The sequence below is a fragment of the Pyricularia oryzae genome, chromosome 3 (genome assembly GCF_000002495.2).
Source record: "Pyricularia oryzae 70-15 chromosome 3, whole genome shotgun sequence".
Lineage (NCBI taxonomy): Eukaryota > Fungi > Ascomycota > Sordariomycetes > Magnaporthales > Pyriculariaceae > Pyricularia > Pyricularia oryzae.
In genome coordinates this window covers 68693-93399 of record NC_017849.1, presented here as the reverse complement: position 1 = coordinate 93399, position 24707 = coordinate 68693, and the positions used below count along the sequence as shown (strand labels likewise).

Below are 24707 nucleotides of genomic sequence, written 5' to 3'. Positions count from 1 at the left end.
GCGTATGTTTGTGGCACTGTAGTGTTCATTGTACTGCAGCACGAAATCTAGAAATTGATCTAAAACAAGTAATTGGATTGCAATACCATCATGGTCGGCTCTGGTGGTAGAGGTCGTTCAATGAGTATGTCTTGGCAGGCAGGAAGGCAGAAAAAGCATCCAACTGGTAAGGTACCTAGGTACCTAGTGGGTGAGAAAGCTGAAGGTGCCCGAGATAAGTATCGATCGATGATTCAAAGATAAGGGTGCAAAGGATTCGGTGACCGGTCGATGTTGACGTCGGGGTCTCCGCCGAATCCCATCACTCTGTTTTCGGCCACCTCAAGCGGCCACGGCTTTACATGCAATCTTGGCCCATCAAACCTGGTCATCGTGCTTCTTGGCCGTTGTTTATCGTACGTAGTACCGATAGTCTGGATACTGCGTGCTGCAGACGGGTGCAGGACAGTGGTTATGCGGTGCTTTTGCGTGCCTTGGCAGCGATGCTTGCTCGCATGTGCAAAGTCGATCTGGTTGGCTGAAGAAACAAAGTGGTGGCAATCACTACTGAACCGTGGGCATTCTTTTGTTCGCTTCTTCGCTTAAAGACGTCATTGACAAGATGTGATCCCTTGCATCAATGGCTAGAATTACATGCAACACGTCGTACGCGGAGGTTCGTAGCTGTCGATCTACAGAATTTGCAACAAATGCCTTGATGCATGCATAGATATAAAGACAACAAAAAGTCCGAACAAGCGTTGTTGTGGTTTGAGGTATGCACCCAGCACCAAGCACCTAACAATCGCGCCGGGCTTCCGGAAGTTCATCACCGCTCGCCGTTGTATTTCTGCATTGACCTTGACCGACAGTTAGCACAGAATAAATTCAGCGGCTGTTAGCTCCGAAAATGAGGTCAGTCAAAACCTGCCCACATTGCAGCATGGCCCCCTTGTGATCCAAGCTCCCCCCCCCCCCCCCCCAAACTTGCCCCTGCCCTCCACTATGACCCACTTCCATGTGCTTGTCAAAAGAGAATTGCCAGCCAGGCAGTTTGGGACTTGTCCACATGCGACGACATTGAAAACGAAGCGGCCACGCATTCTCGCCGCCGGTTTGACTTTCTCTGCCACCCAGACAGAGGAGATTTGAGATACCCATTGCACTCACCTTGACGGTGATTCAAGCGACTAAAATTCACGGCAATTAACCATACCACATATTAATCTCCAGGAAAGCCGTATCGACCGTCAATCGCCGAGCTGACTCGCAAGATTGGCTCCCGCGATTCACTTGTTTTCGGCCTGGAGCTGATCCCGAGCTTGACGCCAACATGGCAGCAGATGCCAGCAAGAATGGCTCCGCCAAAAAGACGCGGTCGCCGAGGTCATCCAAAACCCTCAGCAGCATGAAGCCACCGCCAACAGTCCACAGCCCGGTCCTGAAGCCGTCGAGTAGAACAGCGTCAAGATCCGGTGGGTTTCTATCTCGGTTGGTAGGCTTGTCGATGAGGTAGGTCTCATGCTTCTTTAACCACGCCCAAAGCCACGCAATCAGATCACTAACGCGTCTTATGCGAATATAGATTGTTCGCCTGGTATGCAATCCTCACCGTACTCTTTCGGTGTCCGCCATCTCTCGACCACTGCACCGAGACGACACCTACCGTCTGCGTCGGCTACTTCCAGCTTAAGCACATCGTTGTCCCCCACGTCGAGCCCTATTACAACACATACGCTGCGCCCTATGTTCAAACCGTCAGGCCCTACTACGAAGCTGCGGATCGTACTGTTCTGACTCCTGCGTGGGGATATGCTCAGAAGTACGGAACCCCTGCCGTTGAGAAGGCACAGGTTGTGGGCAAGGCGCAGTGGGAAAAGAATGTACAGCCGCACCTGGTTCATTACCGAAAGCTGGCCCAAGCCAAGTATGATGACACACTAGCGCAGCATGTCAACCAGGCCCGCGACACCTTGGGCCCATACTATGAGATTGCACGCACGAATGCGCTACAGACATACCACGACGTATTTCTGCCCACGTACCAGTATGCTCAGCCTTACGCTCTTCAGGGTTACGCCGCCGCCTCGGCCTTCACGACGCGCCACGCCGTCCCCACTGCTAAATGGGCATGGAACAAAACCTATGCCTTCCTCGATGGCACGGTGTGGCCTCAGCTTCGCATTCTCTACACGGAGGCGGTCGAGCCGCAGTTGGTCAAGATCGGGAGGCGACTTGGCAGGTACAACGGCACTGGTGCAACACAGAAGGCCTCGGAGACAATCTCCAAGTAAGGTTGGCCCTCTACTTCAAGACGTATGAAGACTGTATGCCAACTGACCTTGATATTTCAGGACGATTGCGAACAAGGCCACTTCCTCCTTCACCAAGCCGACAATCTCGTCATCTTCCACATACTCTGCCCCTCCTATTCTCAGTTCGGCAAGCTCCTTTGTCAGCTCCGCCGCTTCTGTCGTCAGCGATTCGATTTCATCCGCCTTGAAACCTGCGGCCACGCCCTACTCCAAATTCAGCGAGACCGCTGAACAGGTCGAGGCTCCCGAGCCCGATGACGACGAGGAGGAGAAGCGTCGCATTGCCCGCGAGACCGTTGCAGAGGATCTTAAGGCTTGGCAGATGAAGTACACCAAGGCGGCGGACGAGGGTGCCGCCGAGATTCAGGAGCGAGTCGGTGAGATTGCTCATCAGATGGTGTCGCGTGAAATACGTATTCGTGGCGCAGGGCTGCTTAAAAGCCTGCAGGACACAATCGTCTCCGAATTGGTTGCAATTCGCGGCAAGATTCACGACGTGGTTGGCTCGGTTCAGAAGGCCCAGGCCACGCCTGAACAGGGCGAGGAACAAATCGTTCGGATAATCCGCGCTGCTGGCCTTGAAATCAAGAAGAAGGCTAAAGATGTGCGATCGTGGCATGAGGCTTTTGACATCGACGTCCGCACCCAGGTTACGGCCGCTGCAGATAGCCATTTCGAAATTCTCGGCTCCATCAAGGATCTTGCGCTGCAAAAGATTGGCATGAAGTGGGCTTGGACCGATGGCATCACCTACAAGGACTGGGCCAAGTACCACCTACTCAGAAGCCGGTTCCTGGAATGGGAGCAGGACATGGAGAAGCTGGTGGTCTCGCACCCGGGTCTGATCGAGTGCCAGAATGAGGGACAGGCAATTGAGGATCGAGCCATGGAGCTGGCTACCTCGGCCGCCAAGGAACTTGCTCGATTGAAGCAGGTGGCGATGTGGAAGCTCGCTGCTCTAGACGACACGGATGATTTTGACAGCGAGACCACGCAGGCCACCTATGACGCCAAGCAAAGGGCTAAGGCGAATGGTGCCGCCTCGAAAGAACGAAATGAGGCGAGCAGTGCACAGCAAGCGGCTGTAGACAGTGATGTCGCAGAGAACCCCGAGAAGGTTCTCGAGAATGAGGCGGCGTCCTCTACTAGCACCACGCCAGCTGGCGAGACTGACGTTGAGGGTGCCGTTGCAGCTGATGTGTCGATGGACTCGTCGAAGGCCGCAGATGCAGTTTCTTCGCTTAGCTCGGCTTTCTCTACTGCATCAGAGAACATAGCAAGCGCTGTCGAGGAAACCAACACGGCATCCCTGCCTTCTAGCGCGGGGTTCTCGGCCTCGCGAGAAGAGAAGACGGCTGTTGCCGAGCCGGAGCCAGAGCCACTGGTATCTGTTGAGGCTATGCCGGCACTTCCTGAAGTGGTGGCCAACATTAGCGAAACCACGAAGCCTGAGGCTGGAAATGCAGAGGAGCCTGTGCCCGTCAAGCTTCCGGAGAGTGAGACTGCCATGGACGGGAAGCTCGAGGAGCCCCAGAACGACAAGTCCGTCCCGGTTAAGAAAGACGAGGAAGCCACCGGAAACATCTTTGTAGAAGCTGCGGACCAAAAGGCCGACGAGGAGGCCTCGTCGCCACCTCCGAGTCAAAAGATAGAAAGCGTCAAACCGGCAATGTTTGGTGCCGCCGCCCAAGCTGTCCCCAGCCGGAAGCCAATCCTTGATGACGACACTGTGGAATCGCTGAAGAAGCATGGTGGGGATATACCTGCCACTCTGTCGTCTGTGGCTGCCTCGGCCTACTCAGTTGCGCTCTCCCGTGCGTCGGTACAGTACGAGTCGGCCGTCAAGATCATCTCGGACAGCATGCCCAAGGGCACAGCTCAGCCGATGCATGTTTCGCTTTTGTCGTCCGTATCGGACGCTTATGGCAAGGCCGTCGCCTCTGCCAGTGCTCATCTGGACGAGGCTATCAAGTCAGCCGAGAGTCTGTATGGCGCAGCATCCAAGAAGGTTGCGCCGACGCCTACGCCCACCCCTTACCTGGATTGGGCTGCCGTTGAGTCAATTGCTGCTGAGCGCCTGAGCCAGGGTCGCAGTTGGGCCGAGGAACAGTATTCGAGTGCCAAGGTTGCGATCGGTGCCGCAACCCCCACGCCCACTTCTCCGGTCGAGAAGCTGATGCAGAACGCCCAATACAACTACTACGCCGGCTTGGGCGTCGCCCAAGCCCGCTACACCGAGTTCCTCTCGGCAGCGTCGGCGGCCTTCAGCTCCATGACTGCGACACCTACCCCTACCGACATCCAGGGTACCATGTCGTCTGTGGCTTCAGTTGCTGGCGAGTCGGCTGCATCAGTTGCCTCGGTCGTTGGCGAGAATGCTTCCTCTGTTGCCTCGGTAGTTGGCGAGAATGCCTCTTCAGTTTACGACGCCGCGGGTAGCGCCATTGGGGCTGCAGGTTCTGCTGTGTCGGAAAATTGGGAGGCGGTCGTCAGTGACCTCAGCTCGAGGGTGTACGGTGTGCCGGCCCCGACCCCCTGGTACGAGGGCTTGTACAACGCCGCCGGTGAGTACGTGGCTGCTGCTACAGACGCCGTGAACCTGGGGACGCAGACAGAAAAGAATGCAGCGGCCAAGGCGACGGATGAGGCGGCAAAACAGTATGCTGTCGTGAGTAGCATTATCTCGGAGCTCATTGTGGGCCGTGAGCCGAGTTTCTCGGAGAGCATCTTCTCACGCTTGGGCGACGCTTACAACCTCGCCAGCGCCACAGCCGCAAGTGTCGCTGGTGAGGCCACCGATGCTGTCAAGAGCGCAGCTGAAGCCGGGAGGCAAAAGGTGGAACAGGTCAAGGATGAGTTGTGATGTTCTCAATCTGTGTTAATAATGGAAGCGTTGGGTCCTAAGGCGAGAAAAGGATTTGAGGTTCAGGGCAATGATAATAAATAAAAGCTCGTGTTGATTAGGTTGGGAGGGCGACAGGTAGCGGTAAGCGACGAAGGTATGTATGCAGATTAAGCACGTGTTAAGATATTATCGCTTCTCTTTTTTTTTCTTCTTTTTTTTGATCTCTTTTCTTTCCTAATTCCTCCTTCCATTTATGCGACTAGTTTGGAGAGTCGATAGCGAGCGATCGATCATCTTGTCTCGTTATTTTCTCAACGTAGCTTCTTTTCCTTTTGTTGTACCGCTTCTTGAAGTTTATTGTTTCCTCGGCTCACGTGCTCTTTATTTCCATTCACTTGTTGCATTTCCCAGCAAATCAGTGACATGTTGCATCTTGTTGGTTGTATCTATCTTTGACATTGAACACTCACCATAGTCAGCCATTTTGCAGCCTTATTTCGCCCAAGGAAGTGAGAAGCAGTGCTAAGTTTAGTTGAGAATCTCTACTTACTAAGGCTAAAACATCCAATCGGTTTGTAATCTCCAGTGGTCAATGTCGCAACTTTTAGGTACCAAGTCGCGCTAACTAAAAATAAAATTAAAAATTTCATGGAAAACAGGCAATGGACGGTTGCAGTTGCACTCTGACAGTATAGGCTTCTGATGCGGCTGAATAAAAAAAATAAAAAAGATTTAAACGGTAGCGAGCCCTGGTGCAAGATGGCGCTGCCAAAGTACTATCAGTGGCGGATCGCTGATCCAGGGACGAGCGGGTGCTCTGCAAGCCAGCCAGCGGGGGTGTTTCATACAGAAAATATGCAGAGCTTGAACAAGCAGCCCGGAAAGGGCGGGATGGGATCCGGCAGGGTCCGAATGATGCAGCGATCCGTCCATCGGATCGAAGAAAGATGGGAAAGCATCTTGTGTGGCACCTCTACGCAGTAAAAACACTCTGGACAAAAATCTCTCCCAAGACCATCTTTACTCCAAACGAACCCTTTAAGCAGTAGGTAGGCACCATCAGCAAGATGCTGTCTTTATTTGTTTTATATCGTCCCATCGAGGAGCCCAGGGGTGCAAATGAGATACAGGATCTAATGTCAAGGCAAGACCAAGGGAAGGACAAAGACATGAATAAACTCCCACATCGGGACCGAACGCTACGGGCGGGCGCATGCAGCAGCTACCTATGGGTTTAAAAAAAAATAGGGGGTGTCAAAAAAAACCAATACAAGAACGAGACCGAGTGTTGTTTACACGAAAGCATTTTTTTTTTTTTGGGTTGGTGGGCAAGCTCCGTCGACGCGTATACGCATGTTGAAAGACGACATGGGATGACCGTCATGGATATCTCTAGACTAGTCGGGGATGAAAACTGCAGGTATGGCGCGACAAGTAGGATGCCCCTTGCATCTCGGCCGGAGGGGCATTTACCCACCTGAACCCTCTTGCCTGTTTCGGTCCCTTTTTGGCAAAAGTTCAGATGGCAGACTGACACCGAAAGGAAGGGCCTCGGGTTTGGCCCACTGACATGTGCTGTACGAGATTTAGACCTTTTTTTTTGTTTTGTTTTTTTGTTCTAGGCGACAGATATTGGGACACATAAAGCTTTGTCTTGTAAATATTCCATGCCCAAGGTCCGTCCCTAGGATGCTTCTTCGAGTCTTTGACTAGTTCTAGGTATAATCTGTGGACGTGGGTAGGTAAGCGAAAATCCATCATTTGGTATTGCGTTGCCTCGTTACGATGACCACATAACGCTCTCACTCATGAAACATTCATGTACTTGCAGAGTTGATGCGCGCAAATATGCACGTCCAAGCTCCCTTGCCGTTGGGATCGGGCAAAATGAAATTGAGTTAATAGAATGGGGGTGTGCCTGATGCATATCCAGCTGGGTCAGATGGCAAATATTTATGACATGTGAAAGCTCTTGTTCAACGGTGTTTTGCTCAGCACTAAAGTTTAATTTCTGCCCTTCAACCAGCTTTGCTACCTTGTATCAGCCAAGGTCAAATATGCTGTCCGGCAGGCAAGCAGGCGGCAGACAGATCAAGACAGACAGTGCAACAGTGTCGCTCAACGGCCCGAGTCGGCCTCTGTATTGATTGACATGTGCATGGTGAGCATTGGTACTTGCGACTGCATAGTGGTAGATATTTTGTATTGTTTGTATTCTGATTATCTGAATAAAAGAAAATAAAAGTAAAAAAATAAAAAAAAATGCTTTCAGCTCATTTCCCAAATTTCGCCTGACCTCCCAAGTATTCCCGTATATCTGTATCGAGTTGACCTGCTGCGTTGTCTGAACGCTCAGGAATCTAATAATGCCTTCTTCAATCCAACTCTAGTTTGGTTTAGCTGTAGCAGGTTTAATAGGCTGGCTGCCTGGACGGATAATGTTCCAAGGTTTCAGCATGAGTGAAGAAGTTATGAAGAAAAAGGAAAAAGAAAAAGGAAAATGAAGTCCAACTTTGAGGGGCATGGAAAAACCTCCTTTGTCGCTGTGGGGTAGTAGATAGCCGACCCTTGATATCAAGAATAGAAAGGGAAAAAGAAAAGAGATGAAACAAAGGAAAATAGTCTTGGCAAAATTCGATAATACCAGCTTTTCAATCAACTATACCCAGCCTCCAGGTAAAGCACCGAAAAAGGCACTAGCGGCCTTCTTGAGCGGCTTGGTCGGCTTCCTATTTCTTGCACCCTCCTCCGAATCACTCGAGTAAACACTGCTAGACCTGCTGCTGCCCTCGGAAGAAAGGAGTAGAGAGTCGCGCATACTGCTCTCGTCGCTGTCTGATGCGCTTGCGGAACCGACCTCTGACATGACCTCGATGTCCTTTGCGAGTGAAATCTCGACTCTGGGGTGCAGAAGGCTCGTTCCAGTACTGCAGCCGTAGCCCAGCAGCCTGTTCTCCTCCTCCTCCATCTCGCGAGCGCTCGAGGCCATGAGGTCGATGACGCGGCCTTTACCCTCGCGCGGGACGCAGTCAAACTCGAACTTGACGGGCTTGGCGATCAGCAGCGACGAGTACGAGTTCCAGTGGACGGGTATCTCATTGCCCTGCGTGTCGAGCTTCTTGCGGATGTCAAAGGCCCAAGCCAGACCGCCCATTGACAGGAAGAGATCCTGGTCGACGATGGGGATACCTTGGCATGTGCGGCGCCCGTAGCCAAATTGACTGTATCCGTTGAGGTTGGGGTAGTGGGTCAGGGGCTCCTTGTAAGTCGGGAAAGATGGGTTCAGCCATCGGTCGGGGTTGAATGTTTCGGCATCAGGGTAAACGCTCTCGTCGCGTGTCAGACCCCTAAATTTTCGATTTGAGTTAGCAACCGCCTAGTACTTGTCTCGATAAACCAAAGACTTGATAAACCAAAGAATCAATTCCACTTACCACTCCAAGGCGTGCAGCGTGGCGCCCTTGGGAATAAAGTAGCCGTTGTAAACATCGTCCTTGTCGCTAGCATGGGGGATACCGGTGGGGACAGGGGGCCTCCAGCGCATGGTTTCCTTGACGACGGCACGCAGCAGAGGGAGCTTCTCACGATCGTCCCACTGAGGGCAGCGGCCATCGAGGTTGATATCTATCTCGGCTTGCATACGCTCCAGCCACTCGGGGTAGTGGCACATGGCCAACAGGAAACTCTGAATCGGGCTGCCAATAGTAAGCGCACCGGCGATGGCCATCATGCCAACAACCTTGCTACCTTCGGCCGAGTGGAAGTCGGCCTCGGCCTGCGACCCGCGCGGCTTTTGCTCCATGTCCTCGAGGAAGGTTCGGGCGGCGCTGGGCACCGAATGACCCTCGTTCATGGAAGCCTTGACGCCAGCCAAGTTAGAGGTGAAGAGTTCGGCCTCGAGGGCATGACGAAGATGCTCCTTCTTGCGCCAGGGGCTGAACTTGTCGGGCAGGTATCCCAGCCAGGCGACAACGTTGGGCAGGGCACCGGCAGGCGATATGCTCTCGAGGAGGCCAAACGTGGTTTTGCGCAAAAGGGCCTGGCGGTGAGGAGTGCCCCAGCAGACTCGGGAGACGGTGCGGGCCGTGAACTGCTCGATCCACTCAATGTAGTTGCTGGGGTCGTTGGCCATCAGGGACAGGAATCGGTCGCGCTCACGGGTAGGGTAGGCATGGAGACCTTGCTTGTTGCTGGCAGCCATGAGCTGGTTGCACATCTTGCGCTGGCGCTTCCATGTTTCGTTGTTTCCAGAGAGGGCAAGATAGTCGCCGCTGGTGCGGTTATCAGGCAAATTGACAATGACGGGCCGGTCCGAGTTGATGTTGGCCCTCCGAGCGAGTAAGTCCTGCACGATCTCCTCGGATGACATCCAGATGTGCACCGAGCCGAATATTTCCATCTGGTAGATGGGTCCGTAAATCTTACTCCATTCGTAGAACTTCATCCATGTCATGTCAGGTGGGAGGTCATGGACGCGACCAATGAATGGTATGCCTGTGGTAGTCGAAGCAGATGTTAATGTTGCTCATGTCATTAGAACAATGTCCATTCTGTCCTGTGGTGGTGGCGAGTCGACTTACTCTTGGGGCCTGGAAGAGGCTTTGCCCCATCAGGAAGCCGATGCCTCTTCTGATGATCGAGATATAACTTGACGATGAGCAGGCACCAAGCCGCTATGAACAGGACAAACGGCACAGACGCCATTTTTTCCCCGCCGATCTAAAGAAAACGATGGCACCGAGGGCCTGATTGTTCCTGTGTTGGCCTCCTCACCAGTTTGCCCGTCCGTGAGGGGGCGGCGGGAGGTGTGCAGGCACAGAAGGAGGAAAGTATTGAAGAAAAGACTTGGGAGAGAAGGGAAGCTTGTTGCAGCACAATGTAATTAAAGGAAAGACCTGATGGATAAACAAGAACAAGCAGAGAAAATGACACAACAAGGAAGACAGCTCCAGGAGCTTTAGAACTAGTTTCAGGAGCAGTTGTAGCAGCACCTGGATGGCTATATCTGTGTGGTTAAACTGATATCAGCTTCCTGATCGTGCGATGAAATAAAAAAAAAAGTGAGACGAAAGACGGGAGAGGGAGGTTGTCTTGATTCATATGTTTGGAATCTGGCCAAGCTAGGTGCATATAGATCAGAAGCAGAGTTTGCCAGTGATCCCGGCCGCCCGCATGCTCATTTCTTTTTGTGAAGTGGAGGGGCGTGTATCGAGAGGCAGTGATGGGCAGGCATAGAGAGAGACACACACACAACACAACACACACCAGTGCACAAGGTGGAGCCGGTCGTTCGGCCCAGGGTGAGGTTTGGCGTTAGTCTGTGGTATGAATGGGGTGGGATGCGACCGAGCATCACAGTCTGCACTGGCAGGCACCTGCATGTTGATACCTGTTGCTGAGTCCGAGGACCAAAGTCCTGAGACGAGACAAGCCGGGCTGAGTGGCTGTTTGGGCTTGCAGAGATACCTACCTTACCTTGGCTACCTTGGGCAGCCAGGTGGGTAAATAGGTAAGTACCTAGGTGGGTGTAGTCATGTAAGGCAAGGTACCTACCTAGCTACCTTGCCAACCTTAGCTATCCACCTCCCCTACCTACACAGGGAGCTGAGGAGCATTCTGCACCTTGTGCAGGGACACTGTCGAGCTCCTCTTGGTTTGCCATATTTGCTTGGTGCTTCTTACTTCGACACGGCTGCATAGATAGGCACCTAGGCAGACTCCTGTCCTGATCTGCTGCATGATGAAGCTAGGGGGTGGGCGTGTCTTCCGTACGTCTCTAGACCGAATAGAAAAGCATGTGGGGGTTGGTAGTGGCCCACCAGGTACCATACCCTTTGTATTTCCGCCTCTAGTTTAACCCGCCTGGTTGATTTGATAATCCTCGCTATCGCGGGACTTTCTTTTGTGTGCTTTTTCTTGCTTCTATCTCTCGTTCTTTTTTTCCGTGTTTGGGCTAGACAACTGTCGTGTCCAAGGGTGCTGGGCCTCCCCAAGGGCCGAAACCCACAAACATCTCTTTCTTCGTATGACTCTGTGATTGGACCAATTGTGGCCCCGTCGATATGACCATGTGAATAGAGAAGGAAAAGCAAAAATCAAGAAATAATACGAAGAATAACGTAAACCTGGGTCATGGTAAGACTCGGGATAACCCACCTGATGTTGGCCGCCAAGACTCGTCATTGACATGTCCATTTTGGGAATTCTGGCGGCAAGGCATCAGGGAGCTTTGACTAGACACTAGACCAGGCGCTGTGGCATATACGGGTGACCTCGGAGCTGAAAGAAAGCTGATGGTGATGGGAGTATCAAGTAACCGAGAATGTTCGGGAAAAGGGTCGGGGGGGTACGTGGTGGGACAAAAAGAAACGTCAAAATTATGGGCACCTTGTGCCAATCTCGGGAGGGAACAGCGGAACGGGAATGGGCCAAGAACCACTTCAAGAAACAACCTTTTGCAAGCAGTTAGTCGGTGAGGTAGGTAAGGTACGTACGTTGGAACTGCCAACCTCGCCTCTGCCAACGACCAATCGCTCACATGTGTTGCCGTTCTTGGCGGGACGGGCAAACAAGGGTCATCTGGAACGAGAGCTATTGGGGGGACTGCAAGACGCGCCAGATACCTACCCACCACCCAGGTACATACATACGAGAAGACAACTCGCCCCTCGATGTCTTCTGCGTGAGAGACAATGGAAGCTAAGGGAATGTGGGTTAATCTATGTATCTGAGAGGCTTTTTCATCCAATCCCCAGCATTTTGGCAACGTACCCGAGATTTAGGATCCACCCGCCGGGAACAACCACGAGGTTAAATTGCCCGGGGACGCGAGCCGAAGAAAAAATAAAAGTGGAATGTGCCGATTAACTGATATTATTTTGACGTTGGCGAGACAGAATGAGGGGCGTTTGGCACCATACTCGCCTTGCGACCTCAAATAATACTCTGTAATAGGTGAAAGAGAACGTGTGGAATGGAGATAAAGCAAGATATGGCGGAAGAGCAAAAGGTAAAAGTCAATCGGCCATACCCCCCCAAGTCTAGACGCTGGCTGGCATTGAGTGGATGCTGTGTTCCTGCCTACTCGCCTGCCAAGTTTGCCTAACTTGAGCATTCCTTCACTAGTTCTGCAAACTACTGTAGGTAGGTCGGTCTGTTATGGTAGGTGCATTGCGCACAGGGACAGGAAGCGTCGTTACCCTCCAGGGCTGGTTGATGGACGTTGGAGGGGGACGCCCCTAGCTCTTCCATTCCTAGGAAGAGCCTCATATCCACAAGTAGCTAAGGTTTTTTTTAGGTAGGTACCTAGAGGTAGGTAGGTACCTAAGCACCCCAATCCAATTACCATCGCCATGGCTGGCCATTGTTTTCCACTGCTAGGCAGGAAAGTAAGGTAGGCAAGATACATACAGTAAGCAGATTATTTATCGTCTGCAATAAACCTCCAACTCAAAGCATCAAAAGCTGCACCGTTGAATCGACATAAAACAGGGCGTCTGGTAATCAGTACGTCGTAGTAACCAACCCATCTGCAAACTGCAAACGGCACCTTCATTGACTGCATTGTTGTGCGTGAATCCCGGCCTGTCAAAATAATTAAAAGCAGAAGCATGGACAGTCCAAACACCTTCAGGCACCGGCTAGTTGGGTACCTTGTTTGCTGGGGGGCATCCTGGTTAGCAAGCTTGGCAGGCAAAAGGTCACCGTGTAACCGGCCCGGGTCAAGCGTCCTAGCTTCAGGTCCCAGGGGTGGAAAGACCCACGGGCCTCATTGGCCCCCCTGTGCTTTCCAAGCTAGCTCCCCTTTTCGGCTTAGCTCATAAAACAGCCCGCAATGAACCGTCGCAATCGACCCCGATCTTGCCGATGTGCGTCCCACCTTTTGCTGGCTTATTTAGGTTTTGGGAACAAACCGTCAACGGGAAGTCAATCTTAAGTCTGTTTTGTCTGCATACCGTACGATCCCAATCTGCGCTCGAGGTTTACAATGGCTTCAATATAACAATCGTATCATCAAAGAATCCTTTAGCCCAAAAAATCTGTGTGCGCATATCTCGACTCGTATCTGAATATCTCTTTATACGGTATACGATCAAAGGCAACCCAATCTACCTAACCTAGGGTATCTAGGTACTTTGTATACCAATGCAGGTAGTGGAGGTCAGTCCAGTTAGGCTGCTCTATTTTCTTACTTCCAAGGCTGATGCCAATTTTTTAGTTTTTATTTCCATCGTAATGTTACAGCCTTTTCTTCGGCCTTCTGTTTCTCCTGGTTGGATGGGCGGCCAAAAAATTCCCACCGAACTATTTCGGTGAAAGCTTCATGCGTCAGCTAGGTACCTGAGCATGCCTAGGATCCAACCCTGCGACCTCGCAACCTTGGCATCCTGCTACCTATAATAAAGCCACTAAACCTCACTAAACACCGCTAGCGTTCGTCAACACGACCGCAGAGTGTCAACACCTGATGATGTAATGACGGTGAGAGAGATACAAGTGATGACTGGCGCACCGACTGACCGCCGCTCGATTAATTCCATGTCTTTTGTATCTTTTCAAGGCCGATTGGCAGTCCGACAAGGAGGCCAACAAGTCTACGGAGTAACCGGTGATCGTCAGGGCTGACAAAAGTCCCCTCTTGTTTAGTTTTCGCCTTGCAATCCAACTCTGACTGCAGAGAGTCTGTGAATTATCAATTGTCACCATCTTTTTACAGCAGGTGCCTACGAGAGGGTGACGACATTCGCAAATATTGAAACTATGTAACCCACCGCCAACCGCCAACCAGCCACCGTACAAGAAGTACAGCCAAGCTATAGCAGCCGCATGCCATTTACTTATTCTCAACAAAAGAATCGATGGTGGCTTTCCACCGCACCCCGCCTCGCGCACCAACTGTTAATACCTCTTCTTTTACCTCCTTTTCTTTTGTCCGCTAGCAGAGACATGGGTAGAACAGGAGAGCGAGCCAAGGGCGGAGGAAGCACATGGCATGCAGATACCGGTATTACAATACAGCGTGATAGGCCAAATGTGTGATGCATCAAAGAGATCTGCAAAATATTATACGAACCCATATCTGCCCAGAGGCCGACCCAAACAAAACCGACAAATCGGCGTGATTTGATACTACCTCAATCGCGTGTGACATCCACCGGGAGTTACATTGGGGAATCCCGAGCGGCTGCTAGGCGGCGAGCCGTAGCTTCTTTTGGAGGCTGTCACCATTCCGAGTGAATGGCATTTAGCAAGGGTTGAGACCCTCCAAAAAAAAAAAAAAAAGTAAAAGAAATCCAAGAAGTAACTATCACGTATTGTCATCATCAAACAAAAACCAGCCCACCAAATTTTAGTCACATGCGGCCTTGCTGCAAACCGACATCATTTCGAGATATACACCGACGGTGGGCAGAGAAACTAGTCTTGGATAGTCCAACCCCCGTAAGCCGTCAGCTTGTCTTGTGTTCTTTTGCATTCTGCCAGCGTATCTTTGTCCGAGGAGATGGATGGGTAAGTAGTAGTAGTAGTAGTATTATTTAACGCCGGGCTCGGCCCGGCTCATTAGCCGGCCGTTAGCAACCTCCCGAGGGGTATCTCGGCGCGCTTTCTATTTTCTCTATTTACACAGCGGAAAACAAGGGCATAGAAGCGAATCGAGCCTGACCGGGTTCGTGCCCGGTCCTGCTTACAGGTTTGTTCACTGACGCGACCCCGTGCCTTCAGGCGCACGGAGGATTCGTCTGACGGCAGTTGACGGCTCTTCATCGAGAGGGGCCTGTGTCCAAACAGCGGAGCTGTCGGTCGTTTGTAGCCATGGAGACGAAGTTCCCAACAAGTGTGGGCTCGACGGCACAGGCGGGTGGTTGTTGTCGATAGCCAGCCGGGTTATCCTTGCCACGGGTAAGCGGGGGAGGAGGTGGAGGGAGCAGGATTCGAACCTACGTTACTCAAGTAACAGCCATGGCGCTTAACCACTGCGCCATTCCCCCCAGATGGATGGGTAAGCCCACGAGGCCAGATGGCAATGATCGATCGATTCCTCGTACTTAAACCCACGGGAATAGCGGCCAGGAGATGCATGACAGAAAGGTCCTCTCCCACTCTTCCCCATTCCTTAGCCCGGTACTACTGCAACCACTCCAAGCCTTGCTAATGGCCCGAGCGGGGAAAGACCGACAATGTGGTAAGCCGTTAATTGATCTTTGTCTTTCTTTCTTCTTCTTTTTGTCTCTCTCTCTCTTCGTCTTGGAGGGTAATAATAGACCGAGAGAAGTCTAGACGCAGTGAGCAGCCTTACGCAGTAAATAGATTGCCAAGATGTCAGTCCTTGGAGAAGCGACACCGATGTCTGTGGCGATGAGGGGGAGTATGCATAGTTTTCGCGTCTTGGATTTCTTGCCACACCGGCCTCAGACTATCGAGGGAGATACCCACACATACACACAAACACAAACACACTCACTCACAAAGGGCTCTCTACATCCTCTCCACTGGGTTCAAGCCCAGCAGAATCATGCCATTCCTCAAAACGATCCTAGTGGCGTCATAAAGCGCCATCCTTGCCTTCATGAGCTCCTTCTCGCTGCCTACAATCCTCAAGTGGTCGTAGCTCTGGCTCAGGGCATGTGACATCCTAAACAAGTATGTCAACACTGTTGTTGGCTCCAGAGTCTTGTACGTGTTCTGTACTGTATCTGGCCACTGCGAGAGCATGCGGACCAGTTGGCGCGCGTGGGGTTCCTGAAGGAGGGACAGGTCTGCGGTTGCCAGCTCCTCCGGCGTGAGGCCCGCTTTGCGAGCAATGGAGCAAACGCGGGCATGCGCGTACTGGAGGTAGGGACCAGTATCTCCTTCGAACGAAGTCATTGCGTCCATGTCGAAAGTATAGTTGTTGATTCTGCCATGCCTTTTGTTAGCTTCACTCTCGCTCTCGGTAACTACTAGTGCTCGCGTGCCGAGAACTGCGAGAAGGCCCGTCCGTAAATCACTCACCTCTTGCCCGTCATGTCCTGGACCATAACACTGCTGATGCCGAGAATGTCTGCCACAGCCTCCGGGTTTTCAACTTGCGAGTACTTGTCATCATTCTTGCGCATGACCTCGTGCATCTTGTCGCCCACATCCCGAAGAATGTCATCCAAAAACTTGACGGTACCCTTTCGCGTGCTCATTCCCAAAACCATACCAAAATTGATATGTTGACACTTGTCGGCGATCTCCTTGTGTCCCATGAGCTCCACAATCTTGAAAAGCTGTTTCAAGTGAAGATCCTGCTGGCTTGCAACAACATATATCATCTTGTCGAAGTTGTACCTCTCATGTCGGCCCAGCAGCTCGCTGATGTCTCGTGTCAAGTAGAGCGCTGTACCGTCACGCTTCCTGATGATGGGCCTTTCCAACCGCTTGCCCTCCTTTCCAGGCACGTGTTCTGAAAAGTCGATAATAACAGCGCCCTGGTCCTCTTTCGAGATGCCCTTGTCGGCGATGGTCTTTGCAGACTTGGCCATGGACTCTTCTGTAACCTGCGACTCTCCACTGTACTCATCGAACCAAATGTTCAGCCTCGCATATGTCTTCTTATACCTCTCGATGGACAAGTCGCGGAACCTGCGCCACTGTGCCACGGCAGCCTCGTCGCCGTCGACCATCTTCTTGAAGTAAGCCCGAGCCTGTTCGTCCAAGCTCTTCTGCTCCAGCTGCGTGACGTCCTCTCCGGCCTTCTTCTTGGATTCGATCTGTTCCTTCTCCTCAGACATTTCGCTGTTGATCTTGACGTAAAGCTGAAACAGGTGGTTGATAGGATCCTTCTTCAGCGCTTCCTCGTCGCCGTATCTCTCGAAAGCAAGAGCAAGGAGACCGTACTGCTTGCCCCAGTCTCCGAGGTAGTTTATCCTCTGCACATCCCAACCGGCACCCTTGTACAGGTTGGCGAGGAATCCACCAATGATTGTACTCCTGAGATGTCCAGCGTGAAAAGGTTTGGCGATGTTGGGACTCGAGAATTCGACGATTATCTTCTTGTTGCCCTTGGATGGGTCTTGGGGATCCTTAAGGCCAAGCCTCTTGTTGTTTCCGTAGTCGTCTCCGAGCTCGCGAATCAGGGGAATGAGGTTCCGGGTCAGGGGATCTGGCTTAAACCAAAACTGCAGGAAGTAGCCAGTGACCACCGGCTTCTCGAAGAGAGGGTCATCTGTGGGAAACTGAAGGGTTACACATCAGGAGAGTCAGCAGGGCGCCAGAGGCAATAGACTCGCAATACCGACAGCATGAAATGGCGAGAAGAGATGCTGAGCAACTTACCTTCTCGCTCCATTCCTTAACCAGCTCGTCAGGCTTCTTGCCCTTGACCCTAAGAGCCGGCGCTGCCACAACTAGGTCTCCCTTGTCCAGGGAAGATGTCCATTGGACAGCCGGATAGATGATCTTGGGGTCAACGCCGGTTATGGGTTGCAGAATGTTTGTGAGGTGGGCACGGTAGACGTCGAGCGGGTTGGACTCGGGATAGAAGTTTGGGAACCTGTCACTGCCCTCTGAAAGTGACAGGTCGCCAGCCAGGGTGGCCAGCTGATCGATGCTGGCGTGAGAAGGCATGACGCGGGGGAGGTTCGTGATGACAGTACGAGTTTGCTGGTGATTGAGGGCGGCGGGGGCGCGCAAGTGATTGCGGCCGAGTGAGGAAGAGGTCGAATGCTTGAAGTAGTGTGTTGGCGCAACGGCTGGCGTTGGAAAAGAACGAAGGTGGAACTGGACTCGCAGTTGGCGAATTGAAGATGTGACGCGGGCGCAAGAGAGTGGTGAAAGGAGTGACATTGGCTCTGAGTCAAAAACAAGAAGCTACAGTAGAGCCTCCCCCTCCACGCGCTCTGGCTCAATGGTTGACCCCTCCGTTTGGTTCAGACTGCGTGCGGTCTGCGGGCAGCGGGTACTGCATAGCAAAATTTTTGCGGGGTATCTCTTTTTTTTTTCCCACGAGCTCCCCAGCAAAGGGCGTTATCTGTGGCTGAAGTGGTGTTATCGCCTGAGATGTGGCGCAGGTCGTGGCACATCAATCAACCAACCCCCAAGCATTGCAGGTCCAACTGACGCCCAGCCTCCATTCACAGGCAGGAATAGCAACAGAACGCACGTCATGTTCACAGCATCAGGATTATTAACAACTAGAATATTGCAAAGCAAGTAATCCGAGCTATCACGGAATCACGGCGTTACCTTATGTAACAGCAGTAAGTCATTTGCGTGGGTTCAATTGATAATATCATCGCATTTTCGAAGTGCCGCACAAGGGTTCGCAATGGGCTACAGTATGCGTAAACATGTACATGAAGGCCATAAAATCCCCCTCACCATCAAATTAGTCCCTTTTCCAAAAAAAAAAAAAAAACTGCGGGAAAGCCACCATCCAATTACAACACGCTCGCAAATCCCAATCCGGCCACAGCAGCTACCGCCAAAAAGTTGGGCGACAGCACGCCGGCAGCGTTCTTCGGCTTATCGGTCGTAGCTGCGCCACCGCCGTTACTTGTGCCAGATCCGGAACCGGAACCGGTGCCGGTGCCGGTGCCAGAAGTGTTGTTGCCTGATGGTAGGGTTGCGAGCGGGGCGAGCTGAGAATCCTGGCCGTTCAGCTGGGCCTCGGCAGACCCGTTCTTGCAGTTGCTGCTGTCGAGGGTGGCGACACCAGTGACGAACTTGACGGCGGCACACTAGGTAATGGGGATCACAATGTCAGAGGATTGCATAAAATATCGAGCAGTGATCTAGGGATCACCCAGTCATGCGCATGCGACCTAGTCTCCGCTGAATATGACAACGAAGCGCGGTCCGGGAGGCGAGAATTTGGGCAACTTACAGTGAACAACAGTCCATCCTCAGCCTTGCCCACAACGCCAATTATGCCTTCTTTGCCAGCCCAGCTCTCGGGCGCCGGGATGCTAGGCTCGCAGAAGTTGCCCAGCCCGCTCTGTGTGACATGAGGGAACAGCTGAGTCCAGTTGTTCTGGCCAGTCTTGTCCAGGGTGCCGCGGAAAAGCCAAGTGGCTTGCGGGTGGCCGAGGCGCATGCCTACATTGCTGCCGCCGACGTGGAAATCCGACACGGTATTCTTTGAGAAGTCTGGGGTGTAACCGCCACAAGGTCCGGAACCTTGTTGCTCGTCATCGGTGCCCAATGGCTTCGGGATAAGAAGCGAGTAGTGTGCGCTCACTGATGATGCGAGGAGGAGCGCTGCTCCAAAGAAGGTGCTGAATGGTGCCATTGTGTTTTTTCGTGCTACCCGCAACTGTTGATACTCGTGCTCCTCTGTAGTGGGGTTGTGCAAATGTATTTTGCAACGGAAGTTGAGTGGAGTAGGTGAAGATGAGTAGAGTACCCGGGTTAAAGATGGGAACACGGCTGAACTTATTGGGCTTTACAAGGGACAAGAAGATTTATCAGCCGCTGACGCCGCTGAAGTATGCGACAGTCCGCAGAGTGGAGGCGGGGAGACTTTACGTTTTAACGCAAGGGACTGCGCGCGCAACAACAAGGATTGGGTTTGACAGCGGAGTCAAAGGAGGCAATCGTCCTACGTGCTACCCGGCTCTGTGGAAATTTGGCCAGCTCGGACGGAAGCTACAACAATTGCATGGTACAGACACAGCAAGAATCCCCCACAAGCTAGCCTTGGTACGATGTGTTTCCCAATAGCGGTGATTGGGGCTACGCGTCTCTCGATTATTGAGGCTGTTTCAAGAACCAACGCAAGTTGGCATGGCATGCTGCGCGCTTGCCAGCGTAGGATTGAACATGGCCAGTCGAGAAGCTAAAGTGGTGGGGAATTAATGTCCCAAGCTTTTTGATACTACCTAGAGGAAAACTTGCGCAAGCTTCATGGTACCAACGCCGGCTAGGGTCCCCAACCATGTGTTTCTGATTATACTACTCAAGTTATGGCCAGACCCGTCAACGAACGGCATGACCGAATTGATAAGAATAGGACTAAGTTTCCGTAAACGTCAAGTCATTTATATATATATACAGCGCAGGGAACTTGTAAGAATAGTTCAGTCGGTAAGAAATAAATATGCGCCTTTGACTCATTGGTGATAACTAACTAGGTACGCTCAGCTTGTACCATGGAAGTTACTGTACTTGCGAATTGTATGTTAGGTATATCGTCGACATCTCTCCTCTGTTTCTGTTGCTTTCCTTACATTAAGGTTGCTGGGCACCCCAATAAGGTAGGTGGTGGGGAGATCGCCAGCCATTTACGCTAGACATGGATCCTCCTGGCAAAAAATTCACCCTAAGCAGGGGTCCATTGGCGTGAGGACCCTACTAAACCCCGCCAATTTGCTCGCCGACTCGCCCAAAAGGGTCTAGAGCCACAGTCTAAAGCATGGTGGGTGAGAGACTTTGAGCAAGTTGTGGCGGCCGAGCACCTTCCTGCTGGGTTCTGCTCCCACTTCACCTTTCTATTTTCTACGGTACAATACAATGGTACCTACGCAGGCTTCGCAGAGCATTTGATAGGTGGCGGTAGCTGCGGAGAAATTTCCAGTCTAGGTGAGCTCTGTTGGAAGGTGACGAATGCTGTGAGGGCTATTTTTTTTCTCCTCGTATGACTTAATGTACAGTACTCCGTACACCTGTGGTGATACGGACACCAAGACACCCAAACCTTCTCTAAGTTGCTCTGGTGTTTCGGATGTAAAGTTGTGAAAGTGTCACGACATGCGGGACTTTTCCAACCCTTCCTCGTTTGGTCTTACCTTTGTAGCCCAGCCACTGGTTTTTGGGGAGGACATCGAGGGAATTTATCGTTTGTCCGAATCCAAACTCTGTGGCTGTCAACCTATTGCGACCAACTGGACGCGCCCGTCCAGCCACTCATCCATCTGGTTATTTGAACATCCAAAATAAACAAAACGTCGGAACATTAAAGCCAACTTACGGAGTACACACATACCCACCGGGCAAAGATCGATCGCTAGGAATGCCTTCTGTATGAAATATCCAGGTTCACTGTTGGGCTGAAACAGCAAATCAGCAAACCTGTCCTAACTCGACTCTGCAGGTAAGCAACACGAGTCTCGGCGCAGAGGTCTTCGTTCCTTGAGTGCCTTGTCTACCGCTTCCAAGCCTTTCTTGTTTGGGGCATATATTCGTTCACAGTTTTCCCCCACTCGCACCCTCATGGCATTTTGGAGCAATCCGATTTTTCCGGTTACTTGCTCAATTTATCGCGCTCAAGTTGGGCTGGGCGCTAGATCCCTGCTTGCGTTGGCCTTCGCCCCCAGGAAACTGCAAACCCATTTACCGGGTGGTAACCACCTCCATATGTCTTTCTTTTTCTTTTTCGATTGACCACCTACCTGTATCGTTTCTACAAGTTCTGTGCCAGGGAACCATGCTTTCACATAAAGGGACTGCTACCAACTTCTCACAAACGAAATGAGTACTAAATAAAACCACACAGAGGGGATCCAGATTCACGATCGACTTACTTCAGGACTTTGCTTTTGGAAGTACAGCGCCAACATCTACGTCGTAGGATTACGGCACACCGCTCGTCAAAATGGATATGAGCCACGACCATGGAGGTATGAGCATGGGAGGGACGACTGGAGGTTTCCAGATGGTCAACAAGGGCCTGGCAGAGACATACTGGTACTTGATTGTCGGTTTCGTCGGGGCGTTGGTCCTGATCAGGGTCGTGAACTATGTCGACCTTCGAACCAGGTATGCCCAAAGCATCGCTTCATCGCACAGACAGGCGCGCGAAGAGTTGAAAGACACTGACTGGTTGGGATGCCTGGATGCTTCAGGTTGAGGGCTTGTTCCAAAAACTCACGGCAGTTCCCAACACGACCGAGCAATCGACTATCCCAAGTGTGGGCAACTGCGACAGCTATCGGCCGCGAGATGAGCTACCCACAACTTTATGTCCCCGGCCGATTCTTTTCGTGGGCGACGCCACCGCCGCTCGGCCGTATCCTTATTCTCGCCGTTTACTGGGCCGTCATCATCTACATGTCGGTATCCAATGCCGTGATCCAAGACGCCTACTTTTGGGAACGTATCGGCTTCCGCAACGCCTGGATGACAGTCATGCAGGTGCCGCTGTTGTACCTCCTTTCCACCAAGGCGAGCCTACTCGGAGGAATAATCGGGTCCAGCCATGAACGACTGAACTGGCTGCATCGCTGGGTTGCGCGCACCATGCTGGCCACGGGCGCCGTGCACGGCTTTTACTTCTATGACCAGTGGGTTGAGTTCGACTTTGTCGAGGATGAGCTGGATATGATGCCCATGGTCAAGTTTGGATTCGGCGCATGGGCGATTCTCGCTTGGTCTGTCCTGACATCCTTCTCGCCGCTGCGCCATGCCTGGTACGAATTGTTTGTGGTTCAGCATATCCTCGCCGCCATCGCATTCATCGTCGTGCTGTTCTACCATGTCCCTGCCATTGCGCAGTGGTACCTGTGGCTTGCTGTGGCTGCTGTCTGTTCGGACCGATTTGTCCGCGGCGTCCTGCTCGTATGGCAGAACATCAAGTTCAAGCCCAACTCATCCAAATGCAAGGGCGGCCAGCGCATTGGTCACCAGGCGCAGTTGCGCGCCGTCGGCGATTCGATAACCGTGGTCACCATCAAAGACGTCCACTTCAAATGGGCCGCGGGGCAGCACCTATATCTTTGGATGCCTCGAGTCGGGCCTATCGAGGCGCACCCTTACACGATTGCGTCAGCGCATCAGCTGCCTGACACATGCATTTGCAACAGCATCCAGCTGGTGGTGCGCAAACACAAGGGCTTCTCAAAGAGACTCCACCAGCACGCGGCAAGGTCACAGTCCCAGGGCAGAAACACGACATGCACCGTGTTTGTATCCGGGCCTTTTGGAAGGCCGCCGAGGTGGGATGTCTACGAGACCTTGATCTTGATCTCGGCGTCGACTGGAGCCTCGTTTACGCTTCCGATTCTGGAGAGCGTACTCAGTACCAAAAAGATTATGTGCACAAAGAGGATCGACTTCTTGCTCGCGGCTAAATGCCAAGATGAGATCGAATACTACGTACAGCTGCTGCAAGAGTTTTCTGACCGAGCCAAGGATGCCGGGATAGAGCTGAGAGTGCAAATTGCAATTACAAAGGGTGAACCAATAGCAGAAGATCCTCTGCGGAACGACGAGGGTGAGGATCATGCACTCTCAGCATCGAACGATCAAAGACCGGGCAACGAGAAGACGACCTCTGTTGATATCGAAAGCGCGCCAGGCAGCCACCAGCGCCACCGGATATCAGGAGCCAGCGGCAGCAGCAGTGACGACTGCCGGATCCACAGGACATCTATCAGGCCAGACATCGCAGCTTTTATTCGAGGTCCAGTCGAGGCAACGGGCGGCGAAACGTCGGTGGTGGTTTGCGGAGGCAAGTCACTGGTCGCCACAACACGCAACTGCGTGGCGCGTCTTTCGGATGAAAGAGCGGTGCACAAGGGGACAGGAGCGCAAGGCATTCATTTGCATGTGGAGGAATACTCTTTTTAATATTTTCTGTCAGGCTGCTTTTGCCTCGATTGTTATTTACTGCGCATACTCTTTCTCCTTTTGTTATTTAGCCGTCGCATCGCATTGATACCCATCGTCGTCTGCATGAGATTACAGCCAAGGAACCTCCGCTGGCTTGTTTCTTGTCTGGTTAGATACTCACGTAGCCACGCCAGTTGTTCTCTATATATTGAACTTTTCCAAACCTGTATCCCACTGTGCCGATTCATATCAGAGGTCTTGATTTCCAGTGCCATTGTCATCCCAGCTTTAAGCTCAATATATGTATTACGCTCCATTTGCTGGTTGTGTCATGATAGTTGGTCAAACAGAACCAGGCCACGAACTCTAACTTGATGCCCATGACTTTTCATCCCTTCTTGGTAAGTTTGGAATTTTTCCACACCTCTATTTTGCCATGAAAAAAAAGAGACAAAATAAAGGGCGAAAATCAGAAAAACACGAGAGAATAAACATAGCATAGCCATGTACTAGTCTAGTTCTAATATGTACTTATTGCATATTAGCGGACAAATCTCGATCATGAAGGCGCTTCTTTTAGTCTCCGTCTTTATTCTCTGCCGATGCCATCGAGTATCATGTCAGATTATCACAACCGTCACCGAGCTTCCGTCAGGGCCCATCACCTTACCATTCCCAATCCCGACCGGCACGCCAACCATCATCTTCATACCCACGGGAAACATCACTTTTGTGTTCCCAGGCGGCAAGCCGACGTCTCTGCCTCCTGGGGCGAGCTCAAGTACGACCGGCGGTGACGGCGATGTGCCCGACCCGACCCCGGAGCCAAACTCGGCGGCATACAACCCAGCTAGAGGCGAAAAAGTCGAGTTTATTGGCGGTGACATTCGCAGCATTGAAGATGCAGAGGACGATCTGGTCAATGACCTTTTTGGGGTGGATGCATCGGACGACGATGGAAATGATGGTGAGGAAAGACGTTCAAGGGACACAAATGATGGATTCACTGAAGAGTAGGATGGATTGTATGCCCTGATGTCGGCCGGAATAAGGATGAG

The 24707-nt window shown here is 52.0% G+C and overlaps 6 protein-coding genes and 1 pseudogene across 7 annotated transcripts; 3 read left to right on the top strand and 4 right to left on the bottom strand.

Moving 5' to 3' along the window:
• The first annotated feature begins 1041 nt into the window (after positions 1–1041).
• On the top strand, positions 1042–6545 carry MGG_09082 (uncharacterized protein). The gene is made up of 5 exons (XM_003711136.1): positions 1042–1491; positions 1565–2269; positions 2334–5710; positions 5799–6188; positions 6289–6545. The coding sequence occupies exons 1-3, from the start codon at positions 1313–1315 to the stop codon at positions 5155–5157; spliced, it is 3708 nt and encodes a 1235-aa protein (XP_003711184.1). The 5' UTR covers positions 1042–1312; the 3' UTR covers positions 5158–5710; positions 5799–6188; positions 6289–6545.
• Positions 6546–7798: 1253 nt separating this feature from the next.
• MGG_09081 (uncharacterized protein) lies at positions 7799–9592 on the bottom strand (the record flags this gene model as incomplete). The annotated part of the gene is made up of 2 exons (XM_003711135.1): positions 7799–8486; positions 8574–9592. 2 exons carry the CDS (start codon positions 9590–9592, stop codon positions 7799–7801), a joined length of 1707 nt encoding a protein of 568 aa, XP_003711183.1.
• Positions 9593–14909: 5317 nt separating this feature from the next.
• Positions 14910–18066, bottom strand: MGG_09080 (arginyl-tRNA synthetase). The gene is made up of 3 exons (XM_003711134.1): positions 17440–18066; positions 16132–17339; positions 14910–16036 (listed from the first exon to the last, which is right to left on the bottom strand). The coding sequence occupies exons 1-3, from the start codon at positions 17947–17949 to the stop codon at positions 15616–15618; spliced, it is 2139 nt and encodes a 712-aa protein (XP_003711182.1). The 5' UTR covers positions 17950–18066; the 3' UTR covers positions 14910–15615.
• MGG_20116 lies at positions 15057–15128 on the bottom strand (annotated as a pseudogene). Its single transcript has one exon. The product of its transcript is annotated as a tRNA-OTHER (tRNA).
• Positions 18067–18357: 291 nt separating the features above from the next.
• Positions 18358–19627, bottom strand: MGG_09079 (uncharacterized protein). Its single transcript, XM_003711133.1, has 2 exons — positions 18989–19627; positions 18358–18842 (listed from the first exon to the last, which is right to left on the bottom strand). The coding sequence occupies exons 1-2, from the start codon at positions 19391–19393 to the stop codon at positions 18543–18545; spliced, it is 705 nt and encodes a 234-aa protein (XP_003711181.1). The 5' UTR covers positions 19394–19627; the 3' UTR covers positions 18358–18542.
• Positions 19628–20608: 981 nt separating this feature from the next.
• Positions 20609–23877, top strand: MGG_13326 (uncharacterized protein). The gene is made up of 3 exons (XM_003711132.1): positions 20609–21193; positions 21596–21858; positions 21945–23877. Exons 2-3 carry the CDS (start codon positions 21695–21697, stop codon positions 23665–23667), a joined length of 1887 nt encoding a protein of 628 aa, XP_003711180.1. The 5' UTR covers positions 20609–21193; positions 21596–21694; the 3' UTR covers positions 23668–23877.
• Positions 23878–23884: 7 nt separating this feature from the next.
• On the top strand, positions 23885–24666 carry MGG_13325 (uncharacterized protein; the record flags this gene model as incomplete). Its single annotated transcript, XM_003711131.1, has 2 exons — positions 23885–24050; positions 24195–24666. The coding sequence occupies exon 2, from the start codon at positions 24211–24213 to the stop codon at positions 24664–24666; it is 456 nt and encodes a 151-aa protein (XP_003711179.1). The 5' UTR covers positions 23885–24050; positions 24195–24210.
• Positions 24667–24707: the final 41 nt, after the last annotated feature.

Excerpts from the sequence above, each read along its gene's own strand:
- MGG_09082 (XM_003711136.1), top strand. The coding sequence starts at position 1,313 with ATGGCAGCAGATGCCAGCAAGAATGGCTCCGCCAAAAAGACGCGGTCG. Across the intron at positions 1,492-1,564 it reads TTGGTAGGCTTGTCGATGAG|ATTGTTCGCCTGGTATGCAA; the intron begins GTAGGTCTCATG and ends ATGCGAATATAG. Across the intron at positions 2,270-2,333 it reads GCCTCGGAGACAATCTCCAA|GACGATTGCGAACAAGGCCA; the intron begins GTAAGGTTGGCC and ends TTGATATTTCAG.
- MGG_09080 (XM_003711134.1), bottom strand. The coding sequence starts at position 17,949 with ATGTCACTCCTTTCACCACTCTCTTGCGCCCGCGTCACATCTTCAATT. Across the intron at positions 17,340-17,439 it reads TTAAGGAATGGAGCGAGAAG|TTTCCCACAGATGACCCTCT; the intron begins GTAAGTTGCTCA and ends GTAACCCTTCAG. Across the intron at positions 16,037-16,131 it reads CAGGACATGACGGGCAAGAG|AATCAACAACTATACTTTCG; the intron begins GTGAGTGATTTA and ends AAGGCATGGCAG.
- MGG_09079 (XM_003711133.1), bottom strand. The coding sequence starts at position 19,393 with ATGGCACCATTCAGCACCTTCTTTGGAGCAGCGCTCCTCCTCGCATCA. Across the intron at positions 18,843-18,988 it reads AGGATGGACTGTTGTTCACT|TGTGCCGCCGTCAAGTTCGT; the intron begins GTAAGTTGCCCA and ends CCCATTACCTAG.
- MGG_13326 (XM_003711132.1), top strand. The coding sequence starts at position 21,695 with ATGGATATGAGCCACGACCATGGAGGTATGAGCATGGGAGGGACGACT. Across the intron at positions 21,859-21,944 it reads TATGTCGACCTTCGAACCAG|GTTGAGGGCTTGTTCCAAAA; the intron begins GTATGCCCAAAG and ends TGGATGCTTCAG.